This window comes from Juglans microcarpa x Juglans regia, chromosome 4D (genome assembly GCF_004785595.1).
Source record: "Juglans microcarpa x Juglans regia isolate MS1-56 chromosome 4D, Jm3101_v1.0, whole genome shotgun sequence".
Lineage (NCBI taxonomy): Eukaryota > Viridiplantae > Streptophyta > Magnoliopsida > Fagales > Juglandaceae > Juglans > Juglans microcarpa x Juglans regia.
This window is the reverse complement of record NC_054600.1, coordinates 25,669,907-25,689,029: the sequence shown is the minus strand read 5'-3', so window position 1 is coordinate 25,689,029 and position 19,123 is coordinate 25,669,907. Positions and strand designations below refer to the sequence as shown.

The following is a 19,123-nucleotide window of genomic DNA, read 5'->3' as shown; positions in this document are numbered from 1 at the left end:
TAATCATGAGATAAACCAGCAAAGCTACATTACTGAGAAGTCAGCTGAATGAATAAAACCCCCCAAAATCAACTGGCGAATCAGATCGATCAGGACATCAGATCCAAGCAGTTTTCCAATACAAACAGGAATTGGATGCAAATTTACTTTTGATGGTGAATTAGCACATAACATCTATCATCGTACACGTTCATATGGTTCAAAATGGCAGAAACAAAAACACTACAATGTCTACGAACGGAACAAAAAGCATATCAAAAAATAAAAAGATGACACGTTTGTTTATTCTTCCCCGCTATCTTCATCAGGACCTGCTGCTTCTCTGACATTGACGGTGAAGGTATACTCTTGGTCACATCCCAGATATGAATCACACATGAAATAGAGTGTGTATGTCTTCTTTCCAGCTTCTGCAGGGGCGAAATCAAGCTTAACCTTCGATTTTCTTTGCAGGGAAACCCTCTTGATGGCAAGCAACTGGTTGGTTTTGGTATCGCCCACAACAAGCCACCACCCTTCGTCTTTGGCCTTGGGATACCTGGGAGCATCAACAGGTCCTACCTCTGTCCTTCCCTCCATATCTCTCTCAAGAGTGACCAGCAGCGTCATCTCCCTCCCAGCCCTCACACTATCGTTGTCCAGCACCTCGTATGTCATATCAATATTGGGGAAACGGTTGCAGAACTGTGCAATGTGCAGCAACTGATCATCTGACATCTGCAATAGCTCGCGCCTCTCGTCATCCTCCATCTCCACTAAATCAAATACAGTCTCTATACTCTTTCCAGGGTTTTCTTGGCATTTCTTGGCCAACTCCTTTGTAAAGTGTGGGAGTTGTAGAAGCATGGAATCACGTTCCCACATGCCCTGTGTCACCATTTGGCTGATTTCCATTGCGAGGAGAGCAAGGCTCAGCCAGCCATTGCTTGAAATAACATCAACCATTGCCTGAAGCAATCTACTTGCAGAAAGAAGCACCTCTCGCTGGTCCGATGCTAGGTTCCCACCGACAGTTTGCCGTGCAAAGTGGGCCTGAAGAAGTGCATTTGCTTTCACATGCGGGTCCGTGCACTTGGGATTTTCAAATGAAAACCTCTGGTGATTAATCAACCTCCGAACCACATCTTCCTCCCCAGGTCGTACAGGAAGTTGTGCATATTCTGTAGCTGAAGACAAAATCTCCAGAAGACCCTTCATTTTTGTCTTGGAAGTCAAAGAAGAACTGAAACGCTCTATAGTAGTGTAACTGATGTAATAATAGGATGCTATCATCCCAAGATTCGAAGGAGTAAGATCCATATCATCCTCAATGATAACACATTTACTTGCTTCTAAATTGCTCAATGTGTTCTCTACAAGCTCTGACAGGTGATCAGAAAGATGCCTGTGACTAACTCCCTGAAGATTGTAATAGTTGGGATTTTGTGTGAGCCTCCTGTACATAAACGTCCACGTAAGATAATCCACAGCATCTTGCTTGTTCTCAATGATTTTTGCGACAATTTCTGCATTCAGATTATCGTGTAGAAAGTGGTGCAAATGGCTTTCAACCGGGAATGCTTCGTACAAGAACTTCTTGTAATATTCTTTACGAGGTGCATGGCAAAGGATGACACACTTCCCAGAGTTATCTAACAAAGGTCGACTAGCATGACCCATCATTTGTAGCAGATCAGTAACTGGGTAATCAGTGTGAGCATTTTCCCGACCATCATAATATTGTGTTCCCATCACGACCACCAAATGGGCTGACAGTGACACTCCCCAACACATTGAGCTGCTCATGACACAAACCTTAATACCCCCAATGCCAAACAGATATGACACAATGTCTCGATCCCTATCAGTTAAGCCCTCGTGCAAGTAACCAACTCCATGACGTAAAGTGGCTTTAAGCATTTCATCGTTAACTCTGTCAATGTAAGGATCGAGTTTGTCAGGGGTCTGCAATAAAAATGGCTTCTTCTCTCCATCCCCATCGGAGTAGGTCATCAGATCCACAGCAGTGAGTCGGACATGCTTCCTTGTTGGAACAAAAACAAGAGCAGGCTTCTCATTCTTGGCAAGCTGAACAATTGCAGTATATGTTGGTTTTGTCATCGCTTGCATCCTCGCTTCAAAATTAGCTATGTCCACCCCCTGGATGTGTACTTCCAATGGCACAGGACGTACGCCAGGAGGAAAATTGAAAAGGCCATGAGAGGTAGCACCTATCCATTCCCCAAGATCCTTTGCATTTGCAAGTGAAGTTGACAGGGCCACAATTCGAATCTTGTTCTCCACTTGACTTGCAATATACCTCATCCTGGAAACAATCACCTCCAAGACAGGACCACCTTGACCCCCAATCAAGTGGAGTTCATCAACGATGAAAAGGCTAACTTGTTGAACAGGTTTCCTCTGTTTCCAACGGCGAGACAAAGCATCCCATTTCTCTGGAGTACTGATAATTATCTGACTTTTCTCAAGAAGTTTCAAATCTGTAGTTGCTTCCCCTGTTAATTCAACCACCCGCATTTTAATACCATCCTTTCCAAACTTCCTCTCCCAATCACGGTACCGTTCCTTGGCCAGTGCTTCAAGGGGCGCAATATACACAACACGCATGACGCTCTCGGGTCCTTTTTGATGATTCCTTAAGATCGCAAACTCCGCACATATGGTCTTCCCACTCCCTGTTGGAGCAGCAACTAAAACATTGTCATCTGTATTATACAGGACAGTGAATACCTGAGTCTGAACAGGATTAAAATGCTTAAAACTATAAAGAGCTTCATATGATGGATTCCTTAAGGCGGTCACAGGAAGCGGTTGCAAGTCCAATAGCTCTGTTGGTGGAGGATACTTTTCTGGTAGAATGAGGTGCCTGAAAGAAACGGGTAAAACAGTTTGTGACCCAAGCCATCTATCTGACACAACACGGATGAAGTACTGAGGAGGCAATGGCTCATAAATTGGCACTGTGAAATTCAAAGTGTGATCCTCGTCGATATACTGCTTCTTCAACATAAAATATTCATGATGAAGAACATATTCACCATCATTATCCTCCACAATCACCCAAAATGGCTCCACGTATCCATGAACTTTGTCCTCCCATTGAAAGTCTGGCGTTATGGTGAGCTCAACCCTCAAAACAGTGCGGGTAATTGGCTGCACATGTGCTGCAAGGTTAAGTTTGGGGAATTGGTGAATAAATTTATGAAGTGTCCTTCCCATCTTTGGGACACGAATAAGCTCCCCTATCTCCTGAGATGAAAGGTCATAATACCTATCCCAGGCCAAATCCTTCTTCTCTAACTTCATCAAAGTATCATTTGGGATCCCATTGAATTGGCGAAGAGGTGTTTGTACACTCCACATCCTCTTGTTAATCATTTTGCACAAGTTCAAAGCCTTCTCAGCCAATTGCGCCCATCCACGTTTCAACACAATCTCAAAAAGAGCTCGCATAAGACGTCCCGCACTCTGAACACAGAGTGAAACCAGTGAGTCAACAGGCAAAGAACTAGACCAAAGAACAATTTAAAGCAGAGAGAATGAAATCCAAAGGAACAAAGGGGAGCAAACGCTAGAGCTAGCTGCAACTATTCCTAACCCTAACTGAACTACAAAAGAGGAAGGGGAGGGAGAGAGAGAGAGAGAGAGAGAGAGAGTATCAAACCTGAGTTATGAACACCATGTCAGACGTTAATGAAAGACCTTCAAGCTTCAACTGTGAAATGTATGCTTGCAGCAAAACGTTAATCTTGGCGCTAGGTTCTTCCAAGCTTTCCTTGATGGGAATAGGAACACGATCCAAAAGCTTTGCTAGTTCCATTTTTTCATCCTGCCGCACTGTAACATATTTGAATTCTTCACTGAGTGAAAACAACCGACAAAGCTCGATATCTCCCATAGTGGGCTTCAAATGCTCATTATAGGTGGATATTGTCCCGTGAGTTATATAATAGTAGCTAGCAATGCGACCCAAGTCTGTGACTTGAAAATATCCACTTTTTCTATCATATTTAACCAAATTATTTTTGTCCAGTATGGTTGCAGCAGAATGAATCTGCACCAATAAAGAAAATAGAAAACCATGAGATCACTATGGCAGATACAATCACGAGCAGTATTTCTATTGCAAAAGCCAAAGTACATCCAATCATTAATATGTAAAATAAAATAAATTTCCGTAAGAGCCTATGAAGTAGGGAGGAAATTCATCTTAATAAAAAAATCAGATATAAGAGATGTCAACATGTCAGAATGTCTCATATGCCACAGGCCACTGGTAAATCGTATCACAAAACAGATTGAATAAGATAATATATAGGCGACCTTATCCCAGGGAGATAATTAAACAAATATATCGGTATGAAGAAATTTAGTCCAAGATCTGTGCACTCTTATTTTACTAAGAATAAAAGAGACGAGGGCATCAGAACACAGCAGCAGAAACAAGATAAATGACATGCAATGTCCAAAAGAGCCGTTAAATGTAAAACAATGCAATTGGATGCTTACCAAATCAGCCCTCCTCTCCTCCAAAGTTATATCTCTCGTGAGAACATCGGCTGGTAAACCATACAGTGTAGGGTTGCGCACCATACGAACATACAAGTAAGTGTACCCAATCCAATTGGAGGCTTCTCTAGCATTTTGAACAGTTCCAAGAACAATTTCTGCATTCAATTGATCAGGCAGTTTGGACACAAACTGGCTTTCAATAGGAAGCTGCTGATTCATTAAAGAAAGATAATATTGTAGTTCACTATGACCAGTAATGATTATGCCCTCCCCATATGAATCAAACTGGGGCCTTCCTGCACGACCCAGCATCTGCATAACATCCAGAGGGGACAGTTCGGTCCATGCACCCTTTTCTGGATTGTATATTTGGGTCCCCTTGATAATGACTGTGTGAGCAGGTAAATTCACACCCCATGCAAGAGTTGCAGTGGATACCAACACTTGCACATGTCCATCAGCAAATAGCTCCTCAACGAGCTGGCGGTCAGCCCTTGCCAACCCGGCATGATGAATAGCAAAACCATATGGTAGAAGATCTTTAAGTTCATTGCTCTTGACCAGATCTGTATGAGTATGGAGAATCTCCCGGCTTGCACTGTCCTCCTTCAAAAATCTCCCCAGAGTATCATTAGCAAGAGCAGCATCTCTTATGGCACGAGCTGTTTTGGCTGTTTCTTTTCTTGAGTGAACAAAAATAAGGACTTGATGCTTTCCTGCTATAGCCATTACCTTTTCGTAACAGACGTCATTCATCAGCTGGAACCTCTGGAGTGGCTTCTTTACTGTGATTCCAATATACTGTTGAGAAAGAGGGACGGGTCTGTAACTATTGTCAAAGTGGAATAATCCTTGGTGCAGATCAACTCGTAAGAACAAAGCCACATCCTCATAATTAGGGAGTGTAGCAGATAACCCTACCAACCGAATATGCTCTCTTGAACTTTCAATCTGCCTAACTGTTCTAGCAACAATACTTTCAAGCACAGGTCCTCTGTTATCATGAAGAAGATGAATCTCATCAATGATGAGAAGCTTCACAAGCTGCGTATAAGTCCGATCGCCTGACTTCCTGGTAATGATATCCCACTTCTCAGGAGTTGTGACTATAATTTGAGTTTCTTCAATTTGCTGGCGAGTCAGTGACTGATCTCCACTTAACTCCCTGACCTTGACATCGAAGTACTGCAAACGATTGGACAAATTTCCGACAACTTCAGCAACTAGAGCTTTCATAGGAGCAACATATACAATCTTATAATTGCTGTGGTTAAATGAACCATCTGAATTCCTGTTTAATGCTATCTGCTGAAGTATAGTTAGCACGGCAACGTTAGTTTTCCCTGCCCCAGTTGGAGCGCATAAGAGGATATTGTCAGCTTTAAAAAGTGCAGTCTCATATACTTTACTCTGTACCCTGTTCAACTCTTTCATTCCTTTAAAAGCCGGTTGTGCCCAGTCTGGCATATCAGATATTTTTACCAGTTTCTCTTTTGGATCAAATGGTTTGGGCTTCAATGCAGGCACATGAATTTCTTCATATCCCTTGCTAGAATGCCTATAAGACCCATCTGGAAGCTCAATCTTTTTTGCCGCCACCAAACGACCACCTTGTTCAAAAGCTATACTGTCAAGATCAAGCAACTGGCGCTGGCCCCAACCACTGTCTGCATCTCTATCAACAGGACCTCGCCTACCCCTGTCCCCATCTCCACCGCTCTCATCCTTCAACCGACGAGCCTCTTCTCTAATACTCTTCTCCAAATTCTTTTGCCTTTCTTTTGCACTAGCCCTCGTGGCATGCAACTGATCCACAATAGCCGCCAGTTCTGGACCCAAACCCATCATTTCCTCCTCAATCTTTTTCTTCTGATCGTCATCTTCGGCCCTCGCCAAGCGGGTACACCAAACAATCTTCAGTCGATTCCTCAACAAAAACTTAATAAGGCTAAATTTATCGAATTGGAGAAGCACCAACAGCTTTGATTCAACTTCTCTGTCATCACCTTCGGCGAGTATCTTAAGCACGTCTTCTGCAAGCTTCTGGCACTGTTGTGGATCAATCTGTTTCTCAAATGCTTCAGAGATCTTCCCCTGAAGCCAATAAGCGCCAATGCTCAGAGCATTAAGGCTCATACTCTCATTTGCTTCTCTCATGTCATCGTCATCGTCAATCCCACCCCCCATTTGCATAGCTCCAGCACCATTCGCTTCAACCACGTCATCATCATCATCCTCATCTTCCTGGACCATATCAAGATCACTCTCCTCATCCTCCTCCTCATTCTCTTCAAACTCAACTGCAACACCCACATCGTCATCGAGAGCATCATCCCCATTTGCAGCAGCAGGCCCAGCGGCATCACCCCCATCCTGGTAATCCGTGATAAGCCTACCTATTGATACCAACTGATCAAAAACAGGGTTTGGAATCGGGTTCAATAGCTTCTCAATCTCCTTCTTCTTGTCCGGATTCTTCAGTATATCATTCTTAAGGACCGCCAAGATCTCATCTGCGGCGCCACTGACAATACTCAGAGGCTGGCCACCCAACTGTTGCTGAATGACACTAAGCATAGCCTCATACGCAGCCCTCGTCTCCTTAGTCTTAGGCTGGTACACACCTTCCTCGGAAGAAGTCAAGACGCTTTCTTCTTGAAGGCGGCGCCGCTTGCTCTGGCGACCGGGTGCGGCCTCGGCAAGTGGGTCGCGTTCCTTCTTCTTCCTCTTGGCTTTCTGAAGCTTCTCGTCCAATTCGGGAGGTTTCCCACGGAAGGCCCTATCGCCGAAACTTCTGGGGTCGATCTTTCCCCATAGCGATTCGGGCTCGCCAGTGGGTTCATGGGTGTCCCGTGGGCGAGAGTCGGTGGTCAAGACCAGACTGGAGTTAGCTCGATACTCGTACTGTTTGTGCCTGGCGTGTGCTTCCGCACCTCCGCCCAGATGCGCCATCTCGACTGATATACCTCTCTCAATGCAAACAAATCGCAGAAAACCCCTGATTCAGATTCAAAACGACAATTTTCTTAGCCTTTACCTCTAGGGTTTAAACCCTAAAATTAAATGAATTGAAAAAAAAAAAAAAAAACCTACAATAACACGAGCAATAAACCCCAAAAACCCTAATTTACAAATATATTTGCTTGGAAGTAGAAAATACTTACTGATACTATTGCCTTTAGTAGCCGGGTTTATCCGCGATACTTCCCTCCCCTCCGGCTTGAAATATCCAGGAATTTGAACTGAGATATCAGACGTTTCGACTCTAGAAGAAAGTATTTTAGTATTAGTAATGCTTATCCCCCTGTGCTAGGCCGCTTCATGTATGCCTGTCTTCTAGATTTTCCCAGTCTCTTTCTATGGGCTTTAAAATGAAAGTGTGGCCATGAGGCCTATGGGCTCCATTTTCGCTCTTATTTTAAGTGGACCAGTGTATGCTAAAGATCATGAAAGCTCACTAAAACTCCAGAAAAGCCATTTTTTTTGTTTTCAGAACAGTACGTCGTTTGAATCAGCTTCAAGCTTTCCACGCTATTCCAATTTTATTATCATTTTTTTATTATTTCATGATATCATATTAAATAATTAAAAATTATTTATTATATTTTATTTATAAATCTATTATTTAATATCACATCAAAAAATGTTAAGAACAAAATGATAAATAATTTTTTTCTTTAAGAGTACGCATGATACCCTTAATCTATCACAACGTATCATATAACATTAAAATTGTTTATATAAACATTATTTTTAAATATAACGTAAAAAATTGAATTTTTTCTTAACGATATCGTGTACTGTGACAGGACAGAGACGCGGACCGGGAAATATATTATCCCCTAGTTTTTCTACGGCGATGCTATCTGAATAATAATTTTCCAACGGCTAAGTCAAGTTCAACGACGAAAGGCCTCCACGCAAAACGCAGTCCTTTGTCACAATGGCGGCCCTGCTTCAGCCTTGCACGATAATTCCGTCTTCTTCTTCCTATTTCTTTCGGGGCTCGAAGGTCTTCGTCCCTAAACCTCGAACCCACCTCATTTCCAAGCCGCCTTCGCTCTGTAGAGCTTCATGGCAGGAGGTCCGTCCGTGACATTCATATAATGGGGGTTTTATCTTTGTTCCGTTTCTCCATTTTTTTTTTGGGGTTTCTTGAAAAATGTACTCATACTTTGCGATTTTGGATGAAGCTTGCGGGAGTTCTCATATTCTCGGCGATTCCTTTCACCGCTGTAAAAGCCATAGCTAACAGTCCACTTGGAGAGTCACTTCAAAGGCGAATGGAGGAGACGAAGAAGTCTGCGGTTGAAAATTCCTCGAAATTTAAGGCCTTGGCAGAGAAGGCAAGAAAAGATAGGTAATTCAGGGTAAGCGATTTCCGCTTCCATATGGTTTTGGGACTGTGTGGAATTTTTTTTAAATGCGTGTGCTGTTTTCTGAGTTTTTTACTCAATGAATTGATAACGCACTTTTTTTTATAGTTTTTCTAGTATAGTAATCTATGTTTCATGAATTTCAAGTACCTAGCTGTGGCATTGCTAATTGGTGATGCAAATGAGAGAGGGAACTTGTTTTCCCACGCCTCCTCCATGCTAAACATAACAATTTGGGGATGACCAAAGTTGTAATCTCTTGTAATGATACTCGTCAAGGCAAGAGTTTAGGTCATCGTAAAAGTGCCACTTAATGTTATGGAAATAAATTACCTGCTATAGGTATTTTTCTGTTAAAATAACTTAAACATTTATCTGCTACATGCATAATGCAATCATGTGAATGATCCTTGATTGGATCGTAGTTGCCTTTACTGAGAAGGTGGCAGACGTGCAGATAAACCCAAGACGGGGAGATTTAAATGTTTATCTACATGGCAAGGGTTTATTGTTGCAACTCATATAAAGTATATATTCACTCTATGTTATGTTCTCTGATGTTTATAGCATGTGGTATGGAGAAGAACGCCCTCGTTGGCTTGGTCCACTTCCATTTGACTATCCCGCATATCTAACAGGGGAACTACCTGGGGATTATGGCTTTGATGTTGCAGGACTGGGCAAGGATCCTGTGGCTTTTCAGAAGTACTTCAAGTACGTCATGGCTTTGGCCTTTGTCTGTTGCTCCTCAATAATACTTGTGCAATTGAATAGTTTTCACAGATCACAAGTCAATGGGTACTTTGGTAGTTTTATATTTCACTAGGATTTACTTCTAAGTATTGGTGTTTGGATTCAAAAATCAAGTTTCCCTACTGTTTCGCTTCTAATTTTAATTTGGACGCTGTAAACTTTTGAACTTTGGAATAAGATTTTGGCGGTGAGCCTCTGCAATTGGAATAGGTCTGTGCTTGCCATTTAATGCGAACGTTAACTATCCAACTATTACACTTTCCTGATTATTCGTTATGTGCAAAATGACAAAGCTTTGAATTTTGGAATAGATTAGAGACTGATGAGTTTGTGTAGTCAGAACAATGCAGACCTTGGGTATGCAACTATCTGACTCTGCTAGATCTGTCATAACATATTATGTTCTGATATCCAAAAATGTTTTATCAACACCATTGCATGCTTCATGCTGGTTACCAAACTCTTTGGAGATGGAATGATGAATTATTTCAAGGAAAATGCCATTCTCACCAAGAGTGGCTCCCGACAATCCTCACCGATTGTCTCTTTTTTTTTTTTTGTTTAATGATTAAGGAAGTGTTTTTTAATAAGTTTGCATTTTTATTTATTTATTTATTAATGTTTAAGGGTTTTAAAAAAATGTGTGGAAGAAAAAGCAAAAAAAAAAACTTTTTGCCTTGTCGGTGCAGTGAGAATCCTCGGTGGCTCTAGCAGCCCCCTTATTTCAAAGTGTTCTGCTGTGTTTACAATGGCTGCAAGTCTCATGAGGCTTCCATTACATTGAGAATGTCTATTACAGCTTCTGTAGCATAAAAGTTTGTGACTCTTATGGTTTATTTGCCAGATGGTTAATTAATTTTACATGCAGCTTTGAGATACTGCATGCACGCTGGGCTATGCTTGCAGCTCTTGGTGCTCTGGTTCCAGAAGTATTAGACATATTAGGAGCCTTTCACTTTGTTGAGCCTGTCTGGTGGCGAGTTGGCTATTCAAAGCTTAAGGTAGTGATCTTCAGCCATGGTGCATATCATGCAGAGATATCTTCCTCATTTTCCAATTAGTTAATTTTCTTTCCAGGAAGTTATGTGCTACACCACACTGTAGTTTGCATACTTCAACTTGAAGTAGATATTCTTTGACCATATCATAATTCATTTCCTTAAAGAGATCACAAATAGCCTTATGGGTTTATATCTCTTTTTATGGCCAATAAAGATCTCATTTTCGTTTGATTGAGATTATGAAAATTCTCGGCCCTGTGTCAAGGCCTGTTGGGGCCTTTTTCAATTGGGTAGGGCTTTGAAGTTGTGCACATGCCAGTTTCTGTCATGACTTAACTTGATACAGCATATGTGCATATTATGTTAGGTAATATCCAGGTGGGACCCACATATTATGCAGTGCCAAGGTGAGCACTGCTTAGGTGTACTGCACACATGATGGAGATATAAATTAGACACTGAAAATTATTAGAAATTTTTTAAATCAGACCACTGTAATAAATTACGCTTTTCAGTTTGAAATCAAGCTTCGCAAATTACACTTTTACACCAGTCATTCTGCTAACTTGGGCAATACATAGATGAATAGGATAGTATAATGTCCAGATTTTAAAACAAAAAATGTGATTGAAACTGATTTGCCACACTATTTCCTGCCAATATTGTTTAACACCGCATAAGTTTACAGGTTTCTGAGAATTAGTATGTTGGTATTTTATGAAGTCAAGGACTTTTTGTTAATCAAGATTTAAGTTTTTAAGCTTCAATTCTTGCTCGAGCAAAAAATTTGGTTTTCTCTTGGATACTAATTTCTTTTTCTTCGCTTATTTTATTCCACCAGGGAGATACTCTTGATTATCTTGGCATTCCCGGACTTCATTTAGCTGGAAGCCAAGGAGTCATTGTCATTGCAATTTGCCAAGCACTCCTGATGGTAACAATTATTTGCATCATTATTTTCTCTTTTCCAACTCGTCAAGTGAAACAATCTTGTCCTCCATGTCCGTGCATTATACTTTGCGCCCATATATCCCATTTCTCAATCTGTTCTACTACGGTTCATTTTTTACCTTTATTTGGGCGACTGGCGGGGGGAATTTATGGGGAGCCAATTTATCCTTTCCTAACTGAAAGTCTGAAACATTCGTTTTTGTCTCTTTGACAAGTAAGGAATCACAAAGGCTGAGGAATAATGTAGTTTCTCAACACCATTTTTTTTTCTTTTATAGGTGTAGTTTCTTGACACCATAGTAGGCTATGAAACACCCCTTTTTTTCCCTTTTTTGGATGTTTTGCATAAATAGGTTGGACCAGAATATGCAAGATTTTGTGGAATTGAGGCATTGGAGCCTCTTGGAATATACTTGCCAGGTGATATCAACTATCCAGGAGGAGCGCTTTTTGATCCCCTGAATCTCTCCAGAGATCCTGAAACTTTTGAGGAGCTGAAAGTGAAAGAAATAAAAAATGGACGCTTAGCAATGGTTGCTTGGTTAGGCTTTTACATGCAAGCGGCTTTGACTGGTAAAGGTCCTGTACAGAACCTTCTTGAGCACATCTCAGATCCTTTTCATAATAACTTGCTTACCATCCTCAAGTCCATATCATCGTGACTGTTATTGTGTTATCATTGGAAAAGCTCTGCCCCATGCAAGGTCATGTATATAGAACAGTCACTTTGTTAATAGTTCACACTATTTTATATTCTAGACCTGGAATTTGATACAGATGAGAGGGTCAAAGTACCATGCTTCTTATGCTTCCTAGAATCCTCTCAATTTCAAGTGAAATAGATGGTACTGATTTAGCATAAAACATAGAATCTTTTTATCATTTTACCTGTAAACATAATATAAAATGATCAAAACACCCTATGTTTTGCGCTAAGTGAAATGGAGAGGACCCGATTTCGATAGTTAGAAGTAACCTTTTTCTTCCTCCCCCTCCTAAAGCTCTCTCACCCTATGCTTAAAACACCCTTGAAGAGCATACTATAGATAAGATAAAATTAGAGCAAAACCATCTACATGTTATTTTATCTATAGTAGTATGTATGCTCTTCAAGCATACATGAGATACATTTTGATAGCTTGGGCCTTAGTAGCTTCCTTAAGAATATTGGGCATATGCTCAAATAATTCACAAATGTCATTGGCGAATAGGAGAGCCAGTGTAACCAGATTTATCCGTTGAAAACATCAGATTCGTGAGAATGAACATGTTGCAGAGAAAATTGACTTGTGAGAGAGAGAGAGAGAGAGAGAAGGAGAGATTTGTCTGGCTGTTTGATTGATTTTCATGTGGCCTCCAATTGCGGGAAGCAAGCTTGGGTTGGTTGCTTCTACTTTATTCCAAGGATCTTTAATATCTTTCCTACAACAAGATATGCTTTGTTGCGTAGCCGCTTTGATTTCTTCTACTGTAGAATGTGCTTAAAGAAGACTCAAATCCTTTTTGAAAATCCAAATATTGGAATTAAGATATGTTTTGAATTTTATGGACTCTCTGGTTCACAGCATCATCATTCATTGATCATTTTTCACCCTACAAAATTATCAGACTCTCTCTCTCTCTCTCTCTCTCTCTCTCTCAAAGTGCCAGACATCATGAAAACCTAATCCTTATTACCTAACTGGAAGATTCAGACTTTACACTCAGAGAGAGAGAGAGAGAGAGAGCAGTAATTAAAATTAATTATAAAGATTTGTGTAATCCATTTTTAATATATTATTTTCTATTCAGCTCAACTTAAAATCACAATTGAATTTATTGCCCCTAAGAATTAAAAAAAAAAAAATGCTCTTCGATCAATTTAAATTTTGTCATTTTTAATTATACTCATAATCCTGACACAATTTAAGCAATTAATTTTAGAGTTTTGTTACATACAGTCACTTTTACGTATTTTTTACACACTCTAATGATGTGATTGATCAAATCAATTATTTTATATTAAAAAAAGTGACGTAACCAATCACATTAGTAGAGTGCATAAAATCAATCACATTAGTAGAGTGTAGAAAAGAATACACAAAAGTGAATATACGTAAAATTTTTATTAGTTTTATACGTCCACGTGTCTGATTAAAGAAACAAAATAAAAATACTATTTAAGAAAAAAAAAAAGCACCAAAGTTAGAGTAGTACTGGAGTAGGATGAAGAATACGTATGTAATTGCGTCAGCTCTAGCTCAAAGCATGCGATCGAGTGACAAAAGTATCTTAATCAGCTCGCAGAAAAAGAAAATGAAAATGTGGTGCAGAAACAGCATATATGCATGCTTTCATTTGTAGAGTAGAGTGGAGTACTGGACATAAAGTGCTAAAATTGCAACAGCGATCGACGGACACCGATGTTTTTTTAATAAATAAATGGTCCCCGGCCTGTGGCCGCTCGTGCTTTTCAACATATATCGATCATGCACATGGTCTCTCTATATATGGAATCTCAATCATTCATCCCATTGAAGCCACCCCTGTAAAAAACATTCTTAATTTTCTGTTTTCATCCTATATATTATGATTGTTTTGCATGCCTTTCCGACCATCACACACATGATATATATTCATAGGGTAAGGTTACTTATAATTTCTTAATGTGCAAGTGTCAACATCTCCTTTAAAAGGATTGAGATATATTATTTATAAAAAAGTATATATTTTTTTAATGTGAATCTTAAATTTACACACCTTTTTTTAAAAGAATATGTGAGATCTATCCACTCTAAGACCAAACAGATTATTTTCATATATATGAACTATAAAGTTTACAATCACAAAAATTACAATTAATAAAGCTATGTATACCGCCATTAATGGTCCAGGCCAAGAACCACGCTGCTTGGGGTTGCCAACTTGCCATGTGAGTTTATCTTATGTTTTGATGTTATTATCAATATGTATACATACACACACGTGTCAATTATACATATTATGATAATGTATTTTATGTTTACTTGTTTAGTATAAATATTTTGTACTTCATTAACAGTGGAACTTTTTGGCAATTTACGAGATTTGGAATCTACAAGAAACTTATAGGGTTTCCTTGTTTGTTATGGTATCGTACGTTTTTATCCTTCCACGTCGTCAACTCAACACAATCATCCAGATGATGCTACCAGTCATTTCTTCCTTCATTCCATTGATAATCTTGATGTTGTTACCGATACACAACTTCTTGTCAGAGACAACTATCACACATGGTCTCGATCTATGACCATGGCACTTTCGACCAAAAACAAGTTAGGGTTTATGGATGGCTTGATCCTCAAACCATCGGATTCAACCTATCCTCTCTTTTCCCCATGGCTACGCTACAATAACATTGTGATTTCTTGGATCCTTAACTTTGTTTCTCTTGATATTTCTACTAGTGTTCTATATATTATCACTATATATGAGATCTGAACCGATTTAAAAGAGTGATTCTCTCAGAAGAATAGTCCTAGGATTTTCCAGTTACAAAAGTCAATCTCTATTGTTTCTTAAGGCCAACTTTCTGTCAGTGCTTGTTTCACTCGCTTGAAAGCCATTGGGGATGAGTTAGTTAATTACAAACCTATTTCAGTTTGTTCATGTGGAGCCATGAATACGTTGAATTAATATGTTCAACAAGAGCAACAAATCATATGGTGCCTTCAATTAATTTTTTTTATATTCATTACTTCCGTTGTAGACAATTCTATCAAACTTTCTATTCGCCAATATGTTTCTGTCACACATATTGGCACTATTTGTATTTCTAAACATCTTATTCTCCATGATGTTCTTTGTGTACCCTTGTTTCCCTTCAAATTAATTTCTATACTTAAGCTCACTAAATCACTCACTTGTTGTTTTCTACTTTTGTCTTACTTGTGCCTTATCCAAGACCTAACCAACTCGAAATTGATTGGAGTGGGTAGACAACAAGGAGAACTTTACATGTTGTAGCAACGAGGCTCTTCTTGCCCATTTCCATTGATATTGCTTCTTGTTTCTCATGATAAACTTTCAAGTTTTAATAATGTTTTGTTGCCATCTGTTTGTTTTACCTCTTCCAATTGTTCATTGTTTGAACTTTGGCATAATAAGTTAAGTGATCCTTCTATTTCAAGGATGCTTTTCTTGAATAAGATTGTACTTGATTTGGTTTTTCTAATAATCCATCTACATTTGTCCCTTAGCCAAATAAAGAAAATTACCTTTTCCTAGTAAAGTCACTTGTCTGCTTTGTCATTTCATCTTGTCCACTATGATTTTTGGGGACCTTTTTCCATTCCCACTATTGAAGGTTACATATTTTTTTACCAATTGTTGATGATTGTACTCGGACAACTTGGGTTTATCTCTTTAAATATAAATTTGAAGTCTCAATTCTCATTCAGAATTTCTTCAAGATGGTCAAAACTCAGTTTCATATAAAAATAAAGAAAATTCATACTGACCATAGTACAAAGTTTTCTATCTCTTCATTTCTCAATTCAAAAGGAGTCATTCATCAACATAGTTGTGTTGAAACTGCATGACAAAATTCTGTTATGGAAAGGAAACACAACACATTCTTAACATAGCTCGAGCCTTATTATTCCAATCTCACTTGCCTATTAAATTTTGGGGTGATGTTGTTTTAACATCTACTTACTTAATTAATAGGCTGCCTACTCTTTTCTTACAAACTAAATTTCATTTTAAACTATTGTTTCAAGCTTCTCCTTCATATGAGCACTTGAGAACCTTTGGTTGCTTGTCCTTTGCTTCTAGCATTCACAGATCTCACACAAAATTTGATCTAAGAGCTCGTACTTACATCTTCCTTGGATACTCTTTTGGTATTAAAGGTTATAAACTTCTTTATCTTAACACAAATTAGTCTTTTGTTTCTAGACATGTTGTGTTCATGAACATGTCTTTCCTTTCAAGTCTAATAATCTTTCCTCTCATCACTTTGATTTACCTTCCTCTTAAAAAATTTCTCTCCCATTTCCTATTCGTCTTCAACATTTGACTTATTTACTGTGCCTTCAACAACATCCTCGCCAATGCCACCTCTCCATCTAATCACCTAATCTCTCCTTTTATCTCTGTTTTTGAAACCATTGTTCCATCACCTATACCTCTAAGGAGATCAACTGAATCAGAGGAGCTCCTAGTTACTGGCAGAATTTTTATTGAAACTCCTCTGCTACACACTTTAAATCAGTTTTAACTGCAAGTTCTATCTCTCATTCTTCTTCTTCTTCTTCTTCTTCTTCTTAAGGCACTAAGTATGATATTTCTAATTTCCTCTTTTATGATGGTTTGTCTTCTAATCATAAGTCTTTTGCCCTAGCCAATACTATTAATATTGAACCTGGGTTTTATCATCAAGCAGCCATAACAGAGGAAGGTTCAAATAGATGCTATGGTTGCTGAGATTGCAGCTTTGGAAAAAAAAAAAATTAATACATGGATTGTTACTTCTTTAACTCCTGGTAAACGAGCCATAGGCTGTAAATGGATCTATAAAATCAAGTATTGTGTTGATGATTCTATAGAATGACACAAAGTAAGACTAGTTGCTAAGGGTTATATCCAAAAGGAAGGTTTGGACAATTCTTAAACTTTTTTTCTTGTAGCTAAAATGACTACTGTTAGAACCTTGTTGGCTATTGCTGCTGGCATCTTATTCAGCTTGATGTGAATAATTTTTTTTGCATAGGGATCTGTTGGAAGATGTGTATATGAAATTACCTCTTGGTTTTCATATTAAAGGGGGGTCCAAAGTTTGCAAGCTGAATAAGTCTATTTATGGTTTAAAACAAACCTCACGATAATGGTTTTCTAAGTTTTTTAACACTTTTCTTGATTTGAGTTTTATACAATCACGGGCTGATTATTCAACCAAGTCTTATGGTCCTTCTTTCATTGCTCTCCTTGTTTATGTTGATGACATTCTAATAGCTAGTAATGATTTATAATTTGTGGACTATTTGAAATCCTTGTTTGATGATAAGTTCAAGCTTAAGGGAGCAAAAAAAAAAAAAAGTTCAAGCTTAAGGATCTTGGTTAGTTCAAGTATTTTCTTGGTCTAGAAGTGATCCCCACGTGGTATTTCTCTGTGTCAGCGAAAATATGCACTTTAGATTTTACAAGATGTTGGTTTCCTGTCTGCCACACCAGTTTTTTTTCCCACATAGCAAAAAAGATGGAGATTTGTTACCAGATCCAACACTCTTTCGTAGGCTCATTGGTAGGCTTTTATATTTTACAATTACAAGGTCAGATTTGTCTTATTTAGTTCAAAGACTTAGTCAATATATGGATCAACCTAGACATCCTCATTTAACAGCAGCCTATCGAATTTTGTAATATGTCAAGAATACTCATAGTCATGGTCTTTTATTTCCAGCTGACAATTCACTAACTATTAAATCCTTTCCAAATTCAGATTGGGCATCTTGTCCTAATAGTCGTCGATCTACAAGTAGATACTGTATTTTTCTTGGTGATTCTTTGGTTTCATGGAAAACAAAAAAACAACCAATTGTCTCCCATTCTTTAGCTGTCCATTCTTTAGCTGTAAATGAATATCGATCAATGACTTCTACTACTTGTGAAATTGTTTGGCTTCATACCTTTATGTCTTATTTTCGCATCTTTCATACTCACAGTGCTCAATTGTTTTGTGAAAGTTAGGCTACTTTACACATTGGTGACATCCCAATTTTTCATGAACGAACTAAATACATTGAGATGGATTGTCACTTCATACATGACAAGATTCAAGCTGAAGTAATCACGACGTTTCACCTTACTTCCCAACATCAACTTGTTGATATTCTCGTCAAAGCTCTTGGACATCAACAGTTTAAGCATTGGTGCCGTTTGGATAGTGAGTTGAGATGAAATGAAATAAAATAAAATGAGTTGAGATGAAAGTTGAACAAAATATTATTAAAATATTATTATTATTTTAAAATTTGAAAATGTTAATTTTTTTATTGTATTTTGTGACGAAATTTGAGAAAGTTATAATGATGGAATAAAATGAAACACTTCTTGTATCTAAACGGGGTAGTCACCAAGATGAGAGCTTATTCCATTTACACCCCATCTCGAAGGGGTACTATACAGTACTCTATATATTTTTACACGTGTGAGTTATAAATATTATCATGTATTTTATGTTTACTTGTATAATAGACTTAATTATAACTCTTTAGTATAAATAGTACTCTGTACTTCACTAACAAGGAACTTTTTGGCGATTTACGAAATCTAGAATCTACAAGAAACTTTGAGGTTTGTTATTTTTCCATATTTTGATGTGAGTTAGGTCAAATATATCAATGTGGACTCATTTATTTTTACAACTCTTTTGATTAATTCATTTCATCTCATTTTAATTGATTATTATAATTTACTTAAATTTCTACATAAAATATAATAAATAATTCAATTTTTTTAAATTTCATAACAAAAATAATATTAAAAAAATATTTTAATAATTTTTTATTT

The 19,123-nt window shown here is 38.3% G+C and overlaps 2 protein-coding genes across 2 annotated transcripts; one reads left to right on the top strand and one right to left on the bottom strand.

Annotated features, from left to right (window-relative positions):
- Nucleotides 1-49: 49 nt before the first annotated feature.
- Nucleotides 50-7,895, bottom strand: LOC121259940 (DExH-box ATP-dependent RNA helicase DExH12). Its single transcript, XM_041161762.1, has 4 exons — nucleotides 7,677-7,895; nucleotides 4,510-7,510; nucleotides 3,665-4,054; nucleotides 50-3,468 (listed from the first exon to the last, which is right to left on the bottom strand). The coding sequence occupies exons 2-4, from the start codon at nucleotides 7,462-7,464 to the stop codon at nucleotides 283-285; spliced, it is 6,531 nt and encodes a 2,176-aa protein (XP_041017696.1). The 5' UTR covers nucleotides 7,465-7,510; nucleotides 7,677-7,895; the 3' UTR covers nucleotides 50-282.
- Nucleotides 7,896-8,341: 446 nt separating this feature from the next.
- On the top strand, nucleotides 8,342-12,350 carry LOC121259939 (chlorophyll a-b binding protein 7, chloroplastic). The gene is made up of 6 exons (XM_041161761.1): nucleotides 8,342-8,596; nucleotides 8,706-8,872; nucleotides 9,456-9,602; nucleotides 10,510-10,642; nucleotides 11,484-11,576; nucleotides 11,947-12,350. The coding sequence occupies exons 1-6, from the start codon at nucleotides 8,456-8,458 to the stop codon at nucleotides 12,253-12,255; spliced, it is 990 nt and encodes a 329-aa protein (XP_041017695.1). The 5' UTR covers nucleotides 8,342-8,455; the 3' UTR covers nucleotides 12,256-12,350.
- The last annotated feature ends 6,773 nt before the right edge of the window (nucleotides 12,351-19,123 follow it).

What these genes read in the sequence shown, in the direction of transcription:
- LOC121259939 (XM_041161761.1), top strand. Translation starts at nt 8,456, where the DNA reads ATGGCGGCCCTGCTTCAGCCTTGCACGATAATTCCGTCTTCTTCTTCC. An exon ending in GAGAAGGCAAGAAAAGATAG is followed by an intron (nt 8,873 to 9,455) that starts GTAATTCAGGGT and finishes TGATGTTTATAG; the next exon opens with CATGTGGTATGGAGAAGAAC. An exon ending in GCTTTTCAGAAGTACTTCAA is followed by an intron (nt 9,603 to 10,509) that starts GTACGTCATGGC and finishes TTTTACATGCAG; the next exon opens with CTTTGAGATACTGCATGCAC.
- LOC121259940 (XM_041161762.1), bottom strand. Translation starts at nt 7,464, where the DNA reads ATGGCGCATCTGGGCGGAGGTGCGGAAGCACACGCCAGGCACAAACAG. An exon ending in AGGAGAGGAGGGCTGATTTG is followed by an intron (nt 4,055 to 4,509) that starts GTAAGCATCCAA and finishes TTATTGGTGCAG; the next exon opens with ATTCATTCTGCTGCAACCAT. An exon ending in ACATGGTGTTCATAACTCAG is followed by an intron (nt 3,469 to 3,664) that starts GTTTGATACTCT and finishes CTCTGTGTTCAG; the next exon opens with AGTGCGGGACGTCTTATGCG.